Genomic DNA, 18,837 nt, shown 5'->3' with positions numbered 1-18,837 from the left:
AAAAAAAAAAAAAAAAAAAAAAAAAACATTTATAAGTGGCCAACAAGGCTTTCGGTAGTGTTTCAGCTTGTTCTCTCTAAACTCCTCTTCTAAACGCAATGTGTATAGGGCATTTGGTCTCCAGACTTCTTAGAAAAACCAGTCTGGGCCGGGCGCGGTGGCTCAAGCCTGTAATCCCAGCACTTTGGGAAGCCGAGACGGGCAGATCACAAGGTCAGGAGATCGAGACCACCCTGGCTAATACAGTGAAACCCCATCTCTACTAAAGAATACAAAAAACTAGCCAGGCGACGAGGCGGGCGCCTGTAGTCCCAGCTACTCGGGAGGCTGAGGCAGGAGAATGGCGTAAACCTGGGAGGCAGAGCTTGCAGTGAGCTGAGATCCGGCCACCGCACTCCAGCCTGGGCGACAGAGCCAGACTCCGTCTCAAAAAAAAAGAAAAACCAGTCTGACTGATAATGAAACACTGCTTTACATTGATGTTAATATTTCATTTTATACACTGGAGCATTTTCTGTAAATCTCCAAACATTACATTGAAATTTAGTTGAACCAGGACTCATTGAAAACCTGCTGAGTGTTCAGTACTGTACTGTAAGCTTTCTTCATGTATATAGTCTCACTTACTATTCATGAAATTGGAATCATTTTCCTAAATTTATATATCCAGAAGCTTTGTCTCAGAAATGTTTGGTAACTTGCCCAAAGTGAGGCAGCTAGTAAGTGACAAGAGCCAAATTTCTTTTGGTAGGGGGTAGTGAGGGTTCACAGGGTCTCACTGTCGCCCAGGCTGGAGTGCAGTAGCATCATCACAGACTCACTGCAGCCTTGACCTCCTGGGCTCAAGTGGTCCTCCTACCTCAGCCTCCTGTGTAGCTGGGACCACAGGCACACCAGCATGCCTGGCTAATATTCATGTTTTTTTGGAGCGACAGGGTTTTGCTATGTTGCCTAGGCTGATCTCAAACTCTTGAGCTCAAGGAGTCTGCCCACCTTGGCCTCCCATTCTGCTGGGATTACAGATATGAGCCACTGAGCCCAGCCTCACAGCCAAGTGTCAAGCCAGGGCTTTTGGACTCCAAAACTTGTATTACTTCCTTGTTCTTTCCCCGTAATAATGAGACCTTTAAAACATTTATCCATCTTTGAGCCTCCCAGAAAACTCTTTTGCAATATACTTTAATACAGAGTTTCAGAGAAGGGAGAAATGTTCTTTTGATTTTAACAACTTGCTGAGTAGCTGCATTTAAAATTAACTTATTATCCATGAGGTTAATTGTATCTTGTTAGATACAAACAAATGTCCGTGTTCCTTTTTTATATGAGTCCTGAAATATTGTAAAATTATACAACAGAACCTGGAGGAGTAGGTTTGGTCGTATTTGCTGTGTTTCACCTCATAGCTAACCATGGTAACATCTTTCTTCTAGAATACTCCTGTTCTGGTTTTATATTCCCTTTTTGTAGTCATCAGATCCAGAATGTAAGTTCTTTTTGAGTACATCTACTAGATCCTGGAAATATTAAAAAATTAGTCATATAGGAAAGCTCAGTGACCCCAAATGAGTCTGTTTTCTGCTTTGAAAAGAAAACTTAAAGGTGGCTGTAACAAAAGATTTTTCACTCCTGAGCATAATTTTTCCATTTATAAAATGAGTGCTTTGGACAAGATGACTTCTAAGTTCTCTTCTAAGCTTTAAGGCTTATATGTGTGGTTCTGTGGTTCTGACAATTCATCTTTACATCAATATTCTGTATCTAAGAGAGTTCATTCTTGGGGGTTTTTTATTTTGTTTTGTGTTTGCTTTTCAGAGACCTGGTTGTATCCTAAAATATTTATGTGATGAATTCAAATTACCATTGAGAGCTCTTTTTTATATACTTGTTCACTCTTCCTTCCAAATGTTTACAATATTAGTTTCGCTTTCATTTGGCCAGCCACAATGACATTTGGTATAAGATTTTTTTTTTTTTTTTAGTAAAATTTTTGTGGATTATTTCCTAGGTTTCTAAGAGGGAAAATCTATAAGAATTGCTCTCTTTGGTGAAGAGAATATTTACTTACCTGTAATACATGTTCTCTAAAGGTATAAATTATAATAATTCACCTTTGCTCTTCCTGTTGGGGGAGGGTCTTACTCAGAAATTGATGTTTATCAAAATCCGATCTGTCTTATGTCAGGGCAGGAGAGCCACAGAGTGGTGAGCAACCTACAACTGTATATCTTAAGAGAACACAATTACAGGTAAGAAATTTTCTGTCTTCCACAGGATGCATAATCTTACTATCCTAATCTTTGCAGGCTTACTATCTCGCCTAAATTTATTTCTCGTCAATTTATTGTTCTAATCTTTACTACCAAAAACTTGTGACTGATAGGTCTTCTTTTTGACTTTTTCCCTTTTTTTTATTTCTACAGAAGTTCATTTTGTGATTTGCATTATTCATGCATAATTTAACCAAACTACTTGTTGGAGGGGGGATCCCATAGGTTATTTCATTTGAGATAAACCTTTTGGTACCTGTAGTGAAGAGCTGTTAATCCTCATCCAAAATCTTCCTATGAATCTTTTTTATTACCTCTTCACTTGTCTCCAGCATGGGGCAGACAACTTTTAAGAGATCTTTATCTTCCTTCTAGGCACTTATTTTATGTGTTAGTTTTATTCTATACGATCAGAGTCTCTCCTAAATAAATGTTAAGATTTCTTCCTAAGTCTTGCCATTTTACACCATCCCAAACAGTGTGAAAAGATGTAATCATTTTTTATTGGTTTTTGTCTTTTGATGGGATCTCATTATATGTAATCCAGTTTTCCTCAATTCTGTCAGTTAAAAGGAATTGATAGGACAATGTTCCAATATGCTGAGACACAAGACAATAAAATGCTTGACTGTGTAACTGAATTAGTGTGTTGAATTGTATCACTCACCAGTTGATGTACATTTAAAACAGGTGTACTAAATGGTTTTAAATAATTACTGATAATTCTCTGGTTCTTTTCCACTTATAGCGCTGGATAAAACAAGCCTTAGAAGAAGGGATGACTCAAACATCATCTGTACCCCAAGAGACTAGAACTCAGCACCTATACCAAAGTAATGAGAATAGTAGCTCTTCTAGTATCTGCAAAGACAACGCAGGTACGTATCTAAAACCTTTCTGAATATATGACCAATGATTGTTTCAGGTCTGCATAAAAAATTTCAGTATGAGTACTTCTGATACAAAAAAAAATGGCGTGTTTTCTAAATAGTTACTTTACATCTGTCTTTACAGAGGAAGAGAGAGATCTCAAGTCAGGGATCAGTTTTCCCAGGACGACAAAGAAGGACTAGACAGTGTACAGATAACAGCAGAAATGGTTATAAAAAAGGTTAGATACATTTAAAGTAGTAAGTTTAGGAAATTTATATTCATATTTATAAGATGGGGAAAGGGCAAGAAAGTGGTGGAACACTAATATTCAGGAAATAATTAAAATTCTAAGTGATTAAGTTGGGTGGGACATGGTTGAGGGAGCAGCAAATGAATGAAATAAGTGAGAAATTATTATCAATTTATTGTTTTCAAAGGGGCTTATATAATTAGCATACAATTTTTGAAAGAACAGCTGGGCACTGTGGCTCGCACCTGTAATCCCAGCACTTTGGGAGGCCAAGATGGGAGGCTCCCCTGAGGTCAGGAGTTTGAGACCAACCTGGCCAACATGGTGAAACCCCGTCTCTACCAAAAATACAAAAATTAGCTGGGTGTGGTGGCAGGTGCCTGTAATTCCTCCCTAAAGCTACTCGGGAGGCTGAGGCAGTGGAGAATTGCTTGAACCCAGGAGGTGGAGGTTACACAGTGAGCTGAGATCATGCCACTGCACTCCAGCCTAAGCGACCAGAACGAAACTCTGTCTCAAAAAAAAAAATTTTCAGACAGCTTTAAATCTAAAGTCCTTGTGCATTTTTAAACTAGATGTCAATGAAAAATCATCTAGTCCATTGGTTTTCACAGTGACTTGCAAAGGATCTAATTGAAAGCACTTGTGATATCTTAATGTATTTTGTGACAATCTTTTTACCACAGTTTCTCCTGCAAATATCAGCTTAATTGAAAAGTTCTTTGTGATTTTCATAACTTTGTCTCTAAATCAGTTTTTTAAATATTAGACAGTCAAAATACCAAAGTAAATTAGGTGCTAAAGCAACCTTTCAGGTTGCAACAAACAGAATATTTCAGATTTTCATTAAAAAAACCACCTCATTGTTCCTGTTGTACCAACATGCTGAATAAATATAATGAACTTGAATTTAATTAGATAATTTTTTAGCAGCAGATATTGCAACTAAAATCAGAACTTTTATTAAAGTTCTTATTTCATTTGGATTTTACTTCTTTTTAGATTTTATTTCGGAAAATGTGAATTGCCTTTTTGTTGTTGTTGTTGTTGAGATGGAGAATCAAGCAATTCTCCCTGTCTCAGCCTCCCAAGTAACTGGGATTACAGGCACCCGCCTCCTCACCCAATAAATTTTTGTATTTTGAGCAGAGACAGGGTTTCACCATGTTGGCCAGGCTAGTCTTGAACTCCTGACCACGGGTGATCCGCCCACCTCGGCTTCCCAAAGTGCTGGGATTACAGGCATGAGCCACCATGCCCGGCTGTGAATTGTCGTTTTTTAAATTATGGATTTGGTTTATTTTTCTGTCTCTAGATTAGATTATACCTCATAAGTTACCACCTGTATATCAGGATAATAAAATTCCATTTATCTGAAAGATAAATTATACTGTTTATTTAAAATACTTTCTTCTGGTATTCACCAAAGATTAGGGAGATTTAGTCAAATAAGGTACTATAAAGAAATCTTGGGTTGGGCGCGGTGGCTCAAGCCTATAATCCCAGCACTTTGGGAGGCCGAGATGGGCAGATCACGAGGTCAGAAGATCGAGGCCATCCTGGCTAACACAGTGAAACCCCGTCTCTACTAAAAAATACAAAAAAACTACCGGGCGCCTGTAGTCCCAGCTACTCGGGAGACTGAGGCAGGAGAATGGCGTGAACCCGGGAGGCGGAGCTTGCAGTGAGCCGAGATCCGGCCACTGCACTCCAGCCTGGGCGACAGCGCGAGACTCCGTCTCAAAAAAAAAAAAAAAGAAATCTTGGTACCAGATTTCCATTTATATTATTTCTTTTTTAACGGCTTTTAAGGTGTATTAAGAATATAACTTAGCTGAAATAGACTATCATGTTTGTGTATCTTTATGGTGTGCATGTTAATGCATGTGTATAGTTAAGGTCGGGAACAGGAGATTGTATAGCAGTTCACATCCTGACTAGCAAAGGATTATGGAAAAAGTGTCTTTGTTATTACATGTCCTGGATGGAAGGAAATGAGGATTCGTAGTCACCAGCCTTTTTTGTTGTTGTTGAGCTTCTGCCCTAGTCTAACAGTGAGAAACATTCACAGGACACACCTTGCCCTTAAAGAGCAACATAGGAAAATATTTGATTTTTAAAATCAAGCAGCTGTCAAATGCGCAAGTTATATTGCTACAAAAGTAGCATAAATTCTGAGGAATTATTTTTATTTGTTGGCTCTTTTGTTTTTTTTTTTCAAGAATACCAAAGCGATATTAAGAAAAGAGAAAGGATTTCTATAATAGAGAGAATCAAACAGACCTTTATTTGAAAACCAGCTGTCCCCTTTACTAACTATATCATGTTACTAAAAGTCTCTGAGGCCAGGTGTGGTGGCTCACATCTGTAATCCTAGCTCTTTGGGAGGCCAAGGCAGGCAGATCATCTGAGGTCAGGAGTTCGAGACCAGCCTGGCCAACACGGGAAAACTCTGTTTCTACTAAAAATACAAAAATTAGCTGGGCCTGGTCACGCACCTGTAATCCTAGTTATTCGGGAGGCTGAGGCAGGAGAATTGCTTGAACCCAGGAGGCGGAGGTTGCAGTGAGACGAGATTGCGCCACTGCACTCCAGCCTGGGCGACAGAGGGAGATTCTGTCTTTAGAAAAAAGAAAAAAGTCTCTGAGCCTCATCTGTAAAATGGGAATAGCAATACCTGCTTTATAGGACTAACATTAGAATGAATAATGTATATAAAGTTCTCAGTTTAGTATGAGGCCCATAAGAGTAATTATTATACGGTCATTATTCTAAACAGAATACTCTCTCATAGAGTATTTGTGTATTAATAAATACATTAAAGATTCTGGCCAGGTGTGGAGGCTCACGCCTGTAATCCCAGCACTTTGGGAGGCTGAGGCAGGCAGATCACAAGGTCAAAAGATTGAGACCATCCTGGCCAACATGGTGAAACCTCATATCTACTAAAAACACAAAAAAATTAGCTGGGCGTGGTGGTGTGCGCCTGTAGTCCCAGCTACTCAGGAGGCTGAGGCAGGAGTATCGCTTGAACCTGGGAGGCAGAAGTTGCAGTGAGCCAAGATCATGCCATTGCACTCCAGCCTGGCAGTAGAGTGAGACTCCATCTCAAAAATAAATAAATAAATACATTAAAGATTCTAAGTTCCTAAAAGCTGAAACTTTATAGAAATAAAAGTTATTATCAAAGTAGGGCAGGGGCATGATGTTCATTATTTGTAAATGATGTGGGTGTATTCCTATAAGAGCCTAAATAATCATCTGAAAAACTTAGAATTAATAGTAAGAGTTTAGGCCAGGCATGGTGGCTCACACCTGTAATCCCAGCACTTTGGGAGGCCAAGACGGGTGGATCACGAGGTCAGGAGATCAAGACCATCCTGGCTAACACGGTGAAACCCCATCTCTACTAAAAATACAAAAAATTAGCTCTGCATGGTGGCGGGTACCTGTAGTCACAGCTACTCGAGAGGCTGAGGCAGGAGAATAGTGTGAACCCAGGAGGTGGAGGTTGCAGTGAGCCGAGATCACGCCACTACACTTCAGCCTGGGTGACAGAGCGAGACTCTGTCTCAAAAAAGAAAAAAAAAATTTTTTTATAATAATGAGTTTATTAATAGTACTAGATAGAAGAGTAAATATATAAAAAGTATAAATATATTTTTTAAAATCATTTATATACTAAGAAAGTAAATGAATACCAATTTTTTTGTTACCAGATTTAACAAAACTAAGAAACTGCCTAGGAATAACCTTAGTTGGATATATGGAGTAAACTGTTACTGAGAAATATTTTTAAAGTCTGAGGAAATTGAAATTTCTTTTTTACTTTTTCTTTTTTTTCATGAAACATGTGAACCTTTGATAAATTTCATGTTCATTATGGAAAGATATATATGTGTATATATATATATTACTTTCTCTCTCTCTTTTATATAGTTCCCATGAAACTGCCTTGTTTTCGGAGTTTGATTAAATGATTCTGAAGTCTACCTTTTAAAAAATAAGAAAAAATTGAAAAAATAATAACGAAGTACTTTCTCTTGAAGTATAAGACTAGCTTCTAGTATGAAGCTAATAGTTAAATTTAGTATAATATTGATGCAAGAATGGATGTATATATGGAACAAAATAGTGGCACATGCCTGTAACTCTCAACTACTTTGGAGACTGAGGTAGGAGGATCACTCAAGCCCAGGAGTCAAGTTAGGCCTGGGCCACACAGCAGAACCCTGTATTTAAAAGAACAAGGTCCTTTGCCAAAGAAAGTTCTAGGCACATTCAAATATATATATATTTTTTAATTCAAACTTGGGCCTGGCATGGTGACTCTCACCTGCAATTTCCAACTCTTTGGGATGCCTAGACAGAAGGATCACTTGAAGCCAGGAATTTGAGACCAGCCTGGGCAACAACAGAGAGAGGCCCACATCTCTACAAAAAATAAAAATTAGCCAGGCATGATGGTGTGTTGCCTGTAGCCTTAGAGAGGCCGAGGTAGGAGGGTGGCTTGAGCCCAGGAATTTGAGGCTGCAGTGAGGTGTGATAATGCCACTGTATTCCAGCCTGAATGACAGCAAGACATCTATCTCTAAAAATAATAAATAATTCAATCTGTATTAACCATGTTTTTGTGTCTGTACTGCCTCTGAATTAATAGAGGATTAATACATTGGGGAAAGGATTTGCAGTAAAACTGACAGGAGAGCCCTGCTAGCAATTTGATAAGATTCATGTGCATTAAAAATATTCATAATCCTTAACCTAGTAGTCATTCATTTGTTCTGCTTGGTATGTTTCCTACAGAGATAGACACAGAAACCAAAATTTATATATAAGTTTGGTGTAAAAGTAATTGCGGTTTTGGACCATTTTAAATCACTTTAGGCTCAGGCACATCTTTGTTAATCAAAATAGGAACCACTGCAATCAACACATTTTTGCCAGTGAGAGATAAGTTTGTTTATTCCTGTAGCATAAAAACCCATGCTTCAGGATTCGACAAACTCTTGGAAAATATTTTCTGCATCCTGCTGGTTGTGGAAGCACCTGCCCTGCAAAAAGTTGTCAGATGCTTGAAGTGGTACTTAGTTGGCGAGAGGTCAGGTGAACCTGGTGGGTGAGACAAAACTTTGTAGTCAGATTTGTTCAACAGCTTCAAAAGTTGAATGAATTGGTTGTTAGAATAACTAATTCTTAGTTATTAACAATTGCAAAAACTATAGGTTAAAAATAATCTGAATTCCAACCCCAGGAATGGTAGAATTTGGAATTTTATCTGCTTGTGCACATACTTGTAATGGAGTATCATATAGTATTTATTGAAAATTTTATTTTTCATTCATTTTATCAAATTAACTCCCTCTACCCTCCAAAACAGCATAGTACCACTTTTGAATTAGATTTGTGATCTTAACTAGCACCTTGAATTTGTAAGAATATTAAAAGAATAATATATGATGACTAAGGTCCTTCTAGGAATGTAAGGATAAGTTAATATTTGAAATTTTTAATGACATTCATTTGTTAGCAGGTCAAATGGGGGAGAAGTCATAACACAGTGACTGTTATCAATTTAATGATAAAATAACATACTTATGATTTTTTAACATCTAGCTGAAGAAATTGCCAGTTGTCATGCATCATGAAAACTAGTTAAACATCAAAATTGGCTATCAAATTATCCCACTATTACCATTATTATTTAATGTAGTCTGTAATTGTTAGCCAAAGTAATTATACCACCCTCCCCCCCCAAAAAAAGAAAATCAACATAAGAGATAGAAGGTACTGGTAAAGAGTACTAATGTGTTATCATGTAGAAATACTATTATCTACCTAGAGAATTAATTGAAAAACTGGTAGAGATTAATATAGTAACTGGATAAAAAATAAGTATGTAAACTTTTTAAATGTTAATAACATTTAGATAACAAAGGGGGAGATATGTTTTTTTCATAGTAGTAAAAAAAACTAAAGAACGCTGAAGGGTAAACTTAATTAGACATGTGGTACATCTAGATGAAGAGGGACATAAATCAATATGTGAATAATAAAGATTATGCCATGTTCCTGAATAAGAATGCTTCTCAAACTACTCCTGAATTTCATGTAACACCAATCAGAATCCTAACCTTTTTTTTTTTTTTTTAATAGTATGAGCATGGTCATTGAATGACTTCTATAGTTAGTTCATTGCTAAAATAGCCAAAACATCTTGGAGAACTAGACTAGAATAACTGGAATTGCCCAAACAATTTTAGTAAAAAGTATGCTGGTATTGAAGATAAACCCAGTATATGTAAGAATCTAATAAGATAAATATGATATTTCAAATTAATGGGAAAATTATAGTTATTCTACAATTACAGAAGATTTTAGAAGGTGCTAGCTATTTGCTATAGGAAAAGAATGGATTAATTGCTACCCCATACTTAAGTATGTTCTTTTTTCCTTTTTTTTTTAATGGCAGTTTGTCAGTGTGAAATAAAATATGTTCTTTTTAAATTAAGATCTAAATTAAAAATTAAACATGGAGATAAAAGGAAAATAGGCTGGCATTTTTACAATATCAGGGTGGGTTAGCAAAGATGTGATATCAGAAGCAGAAAATTAAGTGGTCCATTTGACTAAATAGAAACAAAACATATAGCAGAGACTTGTAAATAAAATTGAAAGGCAATCAGTAAACTGGGAAAATACATTTGTAATTTTATTGACAAGGGGTCAACATTCTTACTATTTAAAGAGCCCTTACAGATGAAGAAAAAGACCCCAACACCCCAGTAGAATGCAGGCTAAAGAACAGGAGCCAGCAGTTCTCACAGGACTAAATATAAAGTTACTGCACATATGTAGATTTTTTTTTTATTTAATAATCCTACATGTAGCCATTTGTTCTAATAGCAAAATATGAAAAATACTTGAATTGGTTAAATTTTGATAATACTAATGTTGTGCAACCATTAAACCTGAACTGTAGATTTCTATTCATTATCATAAAAAAAATGTTGACCATGTATTTCTGAGTGAAAATAGTTACTGAGTAGTGTAGGTAAGGCAAGAGTCAGTGAAGCAATGTCTGGATAAAAATTTACCAGGATATTAGCATGCGTTTATTTGTGGATATGATTTTCAGGTTGTGTATATGTTTATATAACCTTGGTTATTTTTTTGAGTAAAGGTTAAAAAAATAAATAAAAGATGGATAGATTTGACCATATAAAATTTGGAAACTATGTATGCAGAAAAAAGACAAAAAGTAGACAAGTTATTTGGCCTTCTTTGGCCTGTACACTTCTTAAGGGCAGACATCAGGTCTCTTGTTGAATACAGTATCATAATAAGTACTCAGTAAATATATGTTGAATGAATGCCATGTACATTGATTTGCACATGGCAGATTTCACCTGTATCTTCTAACTTTTTTCTACAACTAACTTCATCACTTAACATAATTGACTTTAGTAGTTATAGTGTTGGACCTAGCAGTACAGAGATCTTCTGAAAGATTCCATTGTTTAAGACCCTTGAAATATTAAATATGTAAAAGTTATTCCGAATATAAGCCATGAATTACATGTTTGTTTCTGTTTTATACCTAGGCACTTTTTAAAAGAAGGAAAGAAAATTTAGTGTCTGGAACAAAAGGAAAATGTGAATATACTTCCAGTCTAGGAATATTAAAAATTCTGAGATATCAGAAAGGAAAAATACACATCTTCAATAATTTTTTGCATTTATTCTTCCCTCTTCATCTAAACATCTCCTACCCTAGTTTAGTGCCTCATAACTCTTTGCTAACTACTGTATTAACTCCAGATGGTTTCCCAGTTACTAGTCTCATACTGACCATTGCTTCCAGATAATCTTCCTGACCCAAAAATTTTCCTTGAAGGCCTGGAATAAATGTCACTCCTTCCATCCACCAAGCCTTGGGGATATACTTTATTGATTAAGATTATAGAAAGATGGGGCCAGGCGTGGTGGCTCATGCCTGTAGTCCCAACACTTTGGGAGGCTCAGGTGGGTGTATCACTTGAGGTCAGGAATTCAAGACCATTCTGGCCAACATGGCAAAACCCCGTCTCTACTAAAAATACAAAAATTAAGAATGTAGATAGATGGGAGCAAGAATACGTGTTTTGTCTCTCTCCACACATCAAATTTCTCACCTTTAATATGGGGATGTTAATAATAGTGCTTGTTATGGAGTTGTTAAAATTAGATATTTCACAGTAAAGCACATGGCATAGTCCATAGTATATAATAATCATTTAGAATACAGCTTTTTTTTTTTTTAAACTAGCGCATAGCAATATGATCACCTTTCTTGATCTTACTAATATGTTCTCTTTTTGTTTTTTGCTTTTGGTTTTTTGTTTTGTTTTGTTTTGTTTTGTTTTTTTGGGACAGTCTCCTCGCTCTGTCACCCAGGCTAGAGTACAGTGGCGCAGTCTCAACTCACTGCAACCTCTGCCTCCTGAGTTCAGGTGATTCTTGTGCCTCCACCTCCTGAGTAACTGGGACTACAGGCATTCACCACCACATCTGCCTAGTCTTTTTTGTGTATTTAGTAAAGACAGGGTTTTGCTATATTGGCCAGGCTGGTCTCAAACTCTTGGTTTCAAGTAATCTGCCTGCCTCAGCCTCCCAAAATGCTGGGATTATAGGCGTGAGTCACCACACCTGGCCTTCTTTCTATTTCTTACAAATTTTAAGCCTCTTGAAAATAGACTGATGACCATTTTTCCCTTCATACCTACTTGAGTAGTCTGTAGGTATTAAATAAATACGTATCTTTTTAACTGTAAATGAATAAAACTGTATTTTTATTCTGAGAATCAAGTGAGAAAGGTGCTTTGGCCTAAATGGTTACTAAAATATTTAAGTGTAGTAACTTGCTTTTTAAGTGGATCTAAGAAGTATAGAAAGTAGGATTATTCTAGTCAAAAAAGAAAAGAATATAAACCTAATTTTTTAATGGTTGAGAGAAGTTTCTGTAGAAATCATTTCACGCTTTTTAGGTAGAAAAGGGGCTAGACGTGGATCAGGAAATCATATAAGAACATTATAGAAAGAGCTTCTGAAAAGGGACACAATATATGAGAGATGGTGAAAGGAATTTGGATTTAGCATCCCAGTACCTTTAGTTGGTGATATAGCAGTTTAGTAGAGAGTAACTTTAACACAGTAATGAAGACTTTTCAGAAACTCAATGTAAAAGAAAGAAATTTAGCAGTGGCTCAGGCCTGTAATCCTAATACTTGGGGAGTCCAAGGCGGGCAGATCACCTGAAGTCAGGAGTTCAAGACCAGCCTGGCAAACATGGTGAAACACCATCTCTACTAAAACTACAAAAATTAGCCAGGTGTGGTGGTGCGTGCCTGTAATCGCAGCTACTCGGGAGGCTGAGGCAGTGAATTGCTTGAACCCGGGAGATGGAGGTTGCAATGAGCCAAGATAACACCATTGCACTGCAGCCTTAGCGACAGAGCAAGACTCCGTCTCATAAATACATAAATAAATGAATAAATGAAAGAATTTTATATTTTGCACTGGTAGAAATTAAATTAGAGATCAGTCACATTCGATTTACCTGGAATTTGGGAGATAGAATGTTTTCAGAATTATTTTAAGTGTGGTAATTAAAGAGTTTCTTTGGGATTTTGGTTTGATTGGAGGAGATAACTTAATGGGATGAGGCAGAAAACAGTTAAGAGCCATTGTAGATTACAGATTAATGGCTTTACTGTAGAGCCTTAAATTAATCTGTGATTTCAAACTCTCATCCAAGCTTTGTGTTTCACAGACTTGTTGAGCCCATTAAAGAAATGGAAGTCTCGCTATCTGATGGAGCAGAATGTCACCAAGTTACTTCGGCCTCTGTCTCCAGTCACACCACCCCCTCTCAATTCAGGCTCAAAGAGCCCCCAGCTGGCCACGCCTGGCTCATCTCACCCAGGAGAAGAGGAGTGTCGAAATGGATACAGCCTCATGTTTTCACCAGTCACATCTCTTACTACTGCTAGTCGCTGCAACACTCCTCTGCAGTTTGAGGTGATTTGGGTTTGGTTGCCGGGAGTGCTGGATATGAAAATCACCATTTGTACCTTCTCATTTCAAATATAATACCATTCCAAATATTTCTTTACTATCTTCCTTCCCCATCTCAGTAAGAGAATGGGAAACCTCAGGGTCATTGTGGCCTATTACCTGGTCGCCTCTCATCTTGGCAGCCCCTATACTTCCCAAAATAGGCATAGTGCTACCACAGATCCCATTTGTGTATCTTTTGCATGCAGTCCATCAGTCTCCATATGTTTAGGTAGTAAGCATGCTAGATCTCCATCGTTATCTTTACTGTAAACTTTGGTCAAAATAGGCCTCTAGCTGCCTGTAGTATCTGTTAGTAACACCAGCCTGAGAGCACAGATGATGTTGATTGATTGTGTCTTCGTTTCTAGGCCTTTAAATAAGTGAAGTGTCTTTCCCAGGTTGTTTGGTATTTTCATTGTGGCCTTAGTGAACAGAGATTTAGAAAACATTGGGGTATGGCTTATGGCGAATGCAGGTTTTTTCCACTCCAGGTTACTTTCCCTCTTTGTTATAATGTCTTAGGAGTGAGAAGTAGACAGGAGACTAGCAACATGTATTCATGAGACAAATTTATTACCTTCACTGTGGGATTAAGTTAGAAATGTCTGCCTCAGCTATTTCAAAAAGTGATTTTGAATCACTTTAGTGTTCAGGTTCGGGTGACAGCAGGTTTCAATAGAATCCATGTATACTTTTTTAAAACGCTTCATCTATTGCATGTTACTTTGATTTGTAATTAAAATGGACACTGTCTCTTCCTTCCTTCTCAGAAAAATTTGTTCTGACCACTAAACACACTCTGCTGCTCTGCCCCCTTGCTTGCACTTCTCCGGATGTGTTTTTTGAGAAAGGTGAACGTCCTAACCAATCTTATGTTTCCTATTCAGCTTTTCCAAGTATGAGGATTCAGAATACTTGGATTTTTATATGAGTAACTAAGAGGTAGCTAGCAACATTGAAAGCAGAACTATATTCTGTCTTACCCTAGATCTCTACTTTTGGAGCCGACCTCTTTCTGGCTGAGGGAAAAAACCTCCTGGTTACATATGAGTTATCTAGGGAAATTACTCTTTACCAGATTCTTTATGGAATTCTTTCAGCCAGATAATACAGCAGCTGATTCAAGCCTTTCTAACTTTGTCTACTTGCAATTGACTTTGCAGTTGGCACCTAGAGCTTTACAGTAAGGTATCATGAGAGGAATTCTCCCTGGAGGGTGTACGATTATAGGAATAGAGTTTCATACTTTATCAATACAGACTTTATTATAAATGTGGGATTATGAAAATTAGAAGGAGGCCAGGCGCGGTGGCTCACGCCTATAATCCCAGCACTTTGGGAGGCTGAGGCGGGCAGATCATGAGGTCAGGAGATCAAGACCATCCTGGCTAACATGGTGAAACCCCATCTCTACTAATAATACAAAAAATTAGCCAAGCGTGGTGGCAGGCACCTGTAGTCCCAGCTACTCGGGAGGCTGAGGCAGGAGAATGGCGTGAACCCGGGAGGTGGAGGTTGTAGTGAGCCGAGATTGTGCCATTGCACTCCAGCCTGGGCAACAGAGCAAGGCTCCGTCTCATTAAAAAAAAAAAAAAGAAAGAAAGAAAAAGAAAATTGGAAGGTAAGTCACTTTCCAAAACAAGCAGGTTCAGTACTCAGTGTGTTCCTTATCCCTTGTAGCATTTGGGATAACTATTAAACACTGCAAATATAAAGTGGTTTTGGTTTTCTTTTTTTTTAATTGGTGATCATTTTAATAATACAGTCCAACCTTAATGTTAGAATACCAGGAGGGAAGGAAAATACTAAATAGTAAAAGGTCCAAGGCATGGTTTCACTTGCAATTTAAGGAAAATTTTCCTTTCTCATCAATAATAGAACAGAGTTCACCACCCTGAACCATTCTAATCACCATTTTAATAGCCATACTCTTTGCTGTGTTCTAGTACAGAGAGGTGGGAAGGCTTTTTTGTATCAAAGGCTGTGACACATTGTGAAATATCAAAAAGGTTTCGCATATAAAGACCAGCTTAGGCTGGGCATGGTGGCTCACAGCTGTAATCTCAGTGCTTTGGGAGGCTGAGGCAGGAGGATTGCTTGAGGCCAGGAGTTTGAGACCAGCCTGGATAACATAGTGAGACCACATTTCTCCAGAAATAAAATACAAAACTTAGCCAGGTGTGGTGGCATACACCTATAGTCCCAGCTACTTGGGAGGCTGAATCAGGAAGATCACTTAAGACCAGGAGTTTAAGGCTGCAGTGAGCCGCTATTGTGCCACTACATGCCAGCCTGGGCAGCAGTGAGATCCCATCTCTAAAAATAATTAATTAAAAGACCAGCTTAAGGCCGGGCGGGGTGGCTCAAGCCTGTAATCCCAGCACTTTGGGAGGCCGAGACGGGCGGATCACAAGGTCAGGAGATCGAGACCATCCTGGCTAACATGGTGAAACCCCGTCTCTACTAAAAAAAATACAAAAAACTAGCCAGGCGAGGTGGCGGGCACCTGTAGTCCCAGCAGAATGGCGTGAACCCAGGAGGCGGAGCTTGCAGTGAGCTGAGATCCGGCCACTGCACACCAGCCTGGGCGACAGAGCAAGACTCCGTCTCAAAAAAAAAAAAAAAAAAAGACCAGCTTAGGCCAGGTACAGTGGCACACACCTATAATCCCAGCTACTCAAGAGGCTAAGGCACAAGAATTGCTTGAGCCTGAGAGGTTGCAGTGAGCCAAGATTGCGCCACTACATCCCAGCCTGGGCAACAGAAGGAGACTCTGTCTCAAAAAAAAAAAAAAAAAAAAAAAACCACTTTACCATATTAGTTTGGGGACGGATATTTTTGAAAAGGAAAAAAGCATTCAGGAAAATGGTAAGAAGCCTTAAGTGCTAAGGGAAGAAGATAAACAGTAGAAGAGAACAGAACAAGATTTTCAGGAGGGGAAAGCATCTAGAAAGAACAGTGGAAGCAACATTGGGAGGGCAAGCTTAGTTAGCCTCTCCTTTCTACCAGAATAAGCCTCCCCTCCTTTTCTTGCCCTGACAGCCATATTCCACTCACCATTTCACACATAGATGTACACCACCCACTCACTCTCCATGCCAAGTAAAATTCACAGCCAAAACCCTGCTTTGCTGAAGCAGCCTCATTTCCCCTACCTCAGGATATGCCTGCCACCTAGGCCACAGTTATTCAGAGTCTACATTAGGCACCCTCTCCTTACCTCAGCCCTAGCACCCCTGAATTACTGTCACACTACCACCATCACTCTCTTCACGTGTTCCCATTTACATCTTTCCGTTAAGCACTCATTGCTCAGTCTCTGTTATGGGAGTGCTGCCTCACCTGAAAGTCCCAAGGTGAAATCCTACCCTCTATAGGATGCAGGGACTTAAGTATACACATACATGCTTTTTCTGCTCTGTTGCCAAAAGTACAATGGATTTTACAAAATAACATTAATAGGGGTGGCTCAGGTCTAATTAGATTATGCTTAGAGCCACCTCTAGCCTGTGAGCTAGGGATTCCATCAGTCACATTTCCTGTAACTCATTCAAGAAGAACTGGCCATCTCCCTAACCAGGTTAGCCCCCAGCACACTAACGTCTCCCCCTGGATAGCAGTGGGAGGACCTGAGGCATATAAGAGAATAAAGAAATGTGACAAGCAGAAGAGGCATTGGGTGAAGGAACAAGGTCCATCTAAGGAGGAATAAGGGGTAGGGTGCCCCTCAATAACAAATACTATAGGTTGCTAAACTCTCATCTAAAATACAAAGACGTATAACACTAAAATTTCACCAGTCTCTTTCCTTATATGTGCTTGAGATGTTTACTTACAGCATGAAATATTATAACCAATTTATCCTTAAATGCTTTCAAAGATACCAGGAAGCATTTTAACAAGTCATTCTGTCCATTGAGATGAGTTCTGCAGTTAATTATTTCCCCTATGCATTCTTATTCAACTTCTTCGCCCCCTAAAAAAGTTGTGGCTAACATCTATGCTTGCTTTTATTTTTTGTTTGTTTTGTTTTGCTTCTTGACTTCGAGTAGATGAATAATAACAAGATGCTTTTCCCTCCTCTAGAACATATCCTCCCCTGAGAGTTCCCCTGCGCATAGGCCCGAGTCCCTGTCACCCGAGGTAGTTATCACACCATCTCAATCACACTTGGAGGCTGAGAGTGAGTGTTCATGAATGTGTTCCTGAGTGTGTGGGGAGGGCTGGGGATCTGAGTGAGTGGGGTGATGGGCTGGAGGGCGGCCACTCAGTCACAGTTAAGTTAAATGAGCCTTCCTGTGTGACTGTGACTACACAGGCCTGTCAATGTAGATGGAGGAAAATGAAGTAGGGGTGTGTGTGAGTGTGTGGTGTGTGTGTGTTTGGTGGGGTTGGTTTTTGTTGTTTGGGGGAGGGGGTGGCTGGAGTTCTATTAAAGAATAGAATCTAGAAGTCAAGATGCTGATATGTGGTAGGAGCCTTGTTAAAGAAAGGCTAATAAATAAGGAAAATTGAGTCAAAAGTTGGTAAGAGCTATTTTTTGAGTTGGGTGGTGACTTATGCTTTGTTCTAGGGTTAATCTAACAGCTCTATAAACCAGATGTTTTGGCCTTTGGTTGATAGATTGAGCAGCTTCTTCAGGAAGGGAAAGTCGTTCTGTCTTTCAGCTTTCCTGCATTTTCTCTGTAGCTCCTTACTGGGTGCACAAGGAAACCAAGTGAGTCCCTGGCTTTGTGTCACAGGCCACCATTCTGCAATGGTTAGGATATGGTTACTATACAAGTGTTATCTCTTAGGATATCAGTAGAGTGGTTTTCTCACAAACCCGTCTGCTGTGGATATGTCAAACTCAGATTTTAGTGCTAGAGTTTCTATTATAAGCTTTCAGATGTAATAACAATGAACTCTGAATCTGTTAATACATGGGACCTTTTTTCTCTTGAAGAGAAAGTTAGAGTCTCTCAGAAATATTCAACTGAACTTTAACCCCACCCCCTTCCAATAAAAAATTAGGGCATAATTCAGTGACAGTCTAGTAAGTTCTGAATCAGTAGTAGTTCATAGGTTAATGTGAAACTGAAAAAAGGTTGTATTCCACTAGTATATTAGAGATTTTTTTGGTGTTTTGACTAGCTTATTAGGAAAGTAAAGCTCTCTCTCCTCAGTTGTTGAAAGATTCTAAGATAGCATAATTTGAAGACTGATATGGTATGGTATCTGGTTTTCTGGTACCATTCTTTGTAGGCGGTTAGCTGTAGTTGACCTAGTGTTGGAAGTTTGGAGGTTATGATAACCAAATAGTAGGTGGGGTTTATTTTTGGTACATTTCAGCATTTCAGAATCTGCAGT

The 18,837-nt window shown here is 38.5% G+C and overlaps 1 protein-coding gene across 19 annotated transcripts in view; it reads left to right on the top strand.

Moving 5' to 3' along the window:
* The window catches only part of SETD5 (SET domain containing 5), an 81,979-nt gene that overhangs the window by 54,758 nt on the left and 8,384 nt on the right, over positions 1 to 18,837 (top strand). For 12 of the 19 annotated variants that reach the window (XM_023218546.3, XM_023218540.3, XM_023218539.3 and 9 more), the window contains 3 exons: positions 3,016 to 3,145; positions 13,202 to 13,449; positions 17,575 to 17,631. In XM_023218546.3, coding sequence (XP_023074314.2) covers positions 3,016 to 3,145; positions 13,202 to 13,449; positions 17,575 to 17,631 — 435 coding nt within the window. The remainder of the gene's footprint in view (positions 1 to 3,015; positions 3,146 to 13,201; positions 13,450 to 17,574; positions 17,632 to 18,837) is intronic. The other 7 variants (XM_023218550.3, XM_023218557.3, XM_023218558.3 and 4 more) reach the window with 1 other exon arrangement.

The sequence above is a fragment of the Piliocolobus tephrosceles genome, chromosome 2, assembly GCF_002776525.5.
Source record: "Piliocolobus tephrosceles isolate RC106 chromosome 2, ASM277652v3, whole genome shotgun sequence".
NCBI lineage: Eukaryota > Metazoa > Chordata > Mammalia > Primates > Cercopithecidae > Piliocolobus > Piliocolobus tephrosceles.
Note: the sequence above shows the minus strand (reverse complement) of the source record. Positions and strands in the feature narration are given on the sequence as shown.